We start from the raw sequence: 3109 nt of genomic DNA on the forward strand, positions 1-3109 counted from the left end.
TGATAGTTGGAAAAAAATAGATGAATACTTTCGGAATTACGGAAATTGAAGCAAGAAGGTTTTGGGGTGGTTCGATCAAGTGGAACCTTTGTAGGTAAAGGTGTTAATGCCAAGGAGAAGAAGAGTGTCACATGGACATGTGAGTGTTTTGGTATGCCCGGTAGGAAGAGCAAGAAAACCGGACCCGCCTTTGTCTCGGATTCACAAATAAGTGAGGAACTTCTTGTGAAAAGGAAGAGTAAAAAAGTTCAATGCCCGGTCAAATTATATGTAAAGGTGAACGAGGGTGGTGATTGGGTAATTGATAAAGTCGAGCTAGAGCATAAAGGTCACGCACCTACACCGGGCAAGTCCAAGAACATCACCAAGTTTAGGAAGAAATTCTTGATGGACAACCCGCATATACTTCAACAAGTGTTTAATGATCGGAAGGCCAGGCGGGTGTTCCGGTTGCAAAGATATACAATTGTATGGCCCGGCAATGAAATGGGAGGGAAGAGATGCAATTCACCCAAAAAGATTTGCATGATGAAGTAGCGAAGCAAAGGAGAATTATTTTTGAAGAAGGAGATGCAAAGGCAATGTTTGCCTACTTGAAGAGGATGACGGATGACAATGAGAATTTTTTTTACACTCATCGTGTCGATGAGTCTAATAGGCTCCAAGATGTTTTATGGGTTGATGCTAGGAGCCGGGCCGCATATGAGGAGTTTGGAGATGTTGTATGTTTTGATTCGACGTACTTGACCAACGAATATAAGCTTCCCTTTTGTAATTTTGTGGGTGTGAATCATCACGGCCAAACCATTTTGTTTGGGTGCGCTTTAGTTTCCCGCGAGACCGCGGAAACTTTTGAGTGGGTGTTCTCTAATTGGTTGCGGTGTATGGGTGAAAAGCGACCAATTAGTATTCTAACGGATCAAGATCCGGCAATGAAGAAAGCTTTGAAGGTGACTATGAAAGGAACCACTCATCGATGGTGCATTTGGCACATAACCTCAAAATTTGGTAAGAAACTCGGGAAGCATCCCGATTACGCCCAACTTCATGATGATCTTGAGAATGTAATATATGATAGCCTTGATGTTGAAGAGTTTGAGGCTAATTGGCCCGAAGTTATGAAGAAACATGATGTTGAAGGAGATGAATGGCTAGAAGGTGTGTGTCCTTTTATTTCTTTTATGCATTAGTGTGTGGCCTTTCTGTCCTTTATGCATTAGTATGTTAAAGTATAATCACTTTAAATGAAGTATTGAGTGCTAATTGAAAGTGAGCAAACACTTTGTTACAAAAATAGACAATATCATTTTCATTTCCCTATTTATATCATTTTAAGTTCTGGTCAGTTTCATGTTGTTAATGTACAGGGTCTGGAGCACTTGCCCACTCTGCATATGTTTGTTTGTGTTTCTTTATGCTTAATTTTTTTTTTTTTTTTTTTTTTTTGCCAAATGTAAGACCATATTGTGTTTCTTTGTATTTGTTTGTGAAATATAATATTAGTTGTAAGAGGGTAGTATGGAGTTAGTTAATAATTTGCTGTGTGGTGGAATTAGTTTTTGTTACTCACTTCAACTTATGAATGATATATTTTTGTTGCTAAAGGGTTGTATAACGAACGTCATATGTGGGTTCCCGCTTTTTTGAAGCATTTGTTTTGGGCTGGGATGAAAACAACTCAACGGGTTGAGAGTATTCACAGGTTTTTTGATGGTTATTTGAGTATGCATACTTTACTGTCTGAGTTTGTCGAGAGGTATTGTGATGCTTTGGAGGTTAGATGCCTTAGTGAGAAAAGGGCGGATGACAACAATGACAGATTTTTGCGTCAGACATACTCTGATTTTCCGGCTGAGTTGATATTTCAGAAGATTTACACGGATGCCCAATTTAAGGAGGTTCAGCGTGAATGCAATCGTACTATGTATGTGAGTGAGATTCATAGGACACATGTGTCAGACAATTTAACTGAGCATTTTGTGGAGGACCGAGTTTGGTTTAAGCCAAAAAAAAGCAAAAAAGAAATACCGTCAAAGAGGAAAAGACAATATAAGCTTGTGTTTGAAAGGTCAACGAAGGATGTATCTTGTGAGTGCCGATATTTTGAATGCCATGGGATTATTTGCCGCCATATCATTAAGGTGTTCGAGATGCACAACTTCTATGAAATACCAGACAAGTACATTCTTCGTAGGTGGAGAAAAGACGTGATACGAAAACACACTCGGGTTAAGGTATGCTACCATGACCCGGATAAAACTGAAGAAGTGTGTAGGTATGACAAAATAATGGTGCGGTTTGGTCCTTTGTGTTCGAAAGCATAGGCTCATCTAGAAACTACTTCTCTTGTGATGCAAGCTATGCAATTAATTGAAATGCAAGTAGAGGAAAAGATTACCATGCTTGCAAAGAAGAAGAAAGGTGAAGGTGTGTTGGGAACACCTTCTTCTGTGTGTGCTAAAAAGCAAGCAACCCCCTCCACTCAAAGACATGGGAGCTGCGAAGGAGGTGAAGAAGTTCCTGCTGTTCATGTGAGAGATCCTCCTATCCCAAAGAGGCCTGCACATCGACCCATGGATTCTAGGTACAAGTCATGCCTTGAGAAACCGAAGAAAGAGAAGACAACAAAGGACAATCAGGGGAAGAACAAGAAGAACAACAAGAATGGTTCTAAATCCCAAGTTACCCTACCTCCACCAGTGCAGGTTCATGTTTATTTATTTCGTTACTTAGAGTGTTTGTATAATGTCTGTATTTTTTCTAATCTCCTTTTAAACTAACAGGGTGTTCCTGCATAAAATATGCAACATATGGTTCCATACATTCCTCACTATGTTGGTGGGATTCAAATGTTGGATGGGGATGGATCAATTGGGTACTTTACAACAGTTGAAGGTAGAGGTCAGCAGTACTTTGGCTCCTAAATTTCTCCTCGACATGGTTATTACGATCCGTATCATCAATTTCCTCATGGTCAGATTCCTGTAGGAGGTTGCCAGACCCCTACATCTCAACAGTCAGCTGCATCAACACAACGCGGCTACGTTCCCATACTACCCCGACCGCAGCCTCCTGTGACTCCTCCGCCACATTCCTCACAGAGGACCAA

The 3109-nt window shown here is 40.5% G+C and overlaps 1 protein-coding gene across 1 annotated transcript; it reads left to right on the forward strand.

Annotated features, from left to right (window-relative positions):
* The first annotated feature begins 500 nt into the window (after positions 1-500).
* On the forward strand, positions 501-2798 carry LOC145619699 (protein FAR1-RELATED SEQUENCE 5-like). Its single transcript, XM_081674402.1, has 4 exons — positions 501-1158; positions 1606-2234; positions 2325-2705; positions 2784-2798. The coding sequence occupies exons 1-4, from the start codon at positions 501-503 to the stop codon at positions 2796-2798; spliced, it is 1683 nt and encodes a 560-aa protein (XP_081530528.1).
* The last annotated feature ends 311 nt before the right edge of the window (positions 2799-3109 follow it).

Source organism: Chenopodium album, chromosome 27 (assembly GCF_948465745.1).
Source record: "Chenopodium album chromosome 27, dcCheAlbu1.1, whole genome shotgun sequence".
NCBI lineage: Eukaryota > Viridiplantae > Streptophyta > Magnoliopsida > Caryophyllales > Amaranthaceae > Chenopodium > Chenopodium album.

What these genes read in the sequence shown, in the direction of transcription:
- LOC145619699 (XM_081674402.1), top strand. Translation starts at nt 501, where the DNA reads ATGCAATTCACCCAAAAAGATTTGCATGATGAAGTAGCGAAGCAAAGG. An exon ending in AGGAGATGAATGGCTAGAAG is followed by an intron (nt 1,159 to 1,605) that starts GTGTGTGTCCTT and finishes TTGTTGCTAAAG; the next exon opens with GGTTGTATAACGAACGTCAT. An exon ending in GAAAACACACTCGGGTTAAG is followed by an intron (nt 2,235 to 2,324) that starts GTATGCTACCAT and finishes TCGAAAGCATAG; the next exon opens with GCTCATCTAGAAACTACTTC.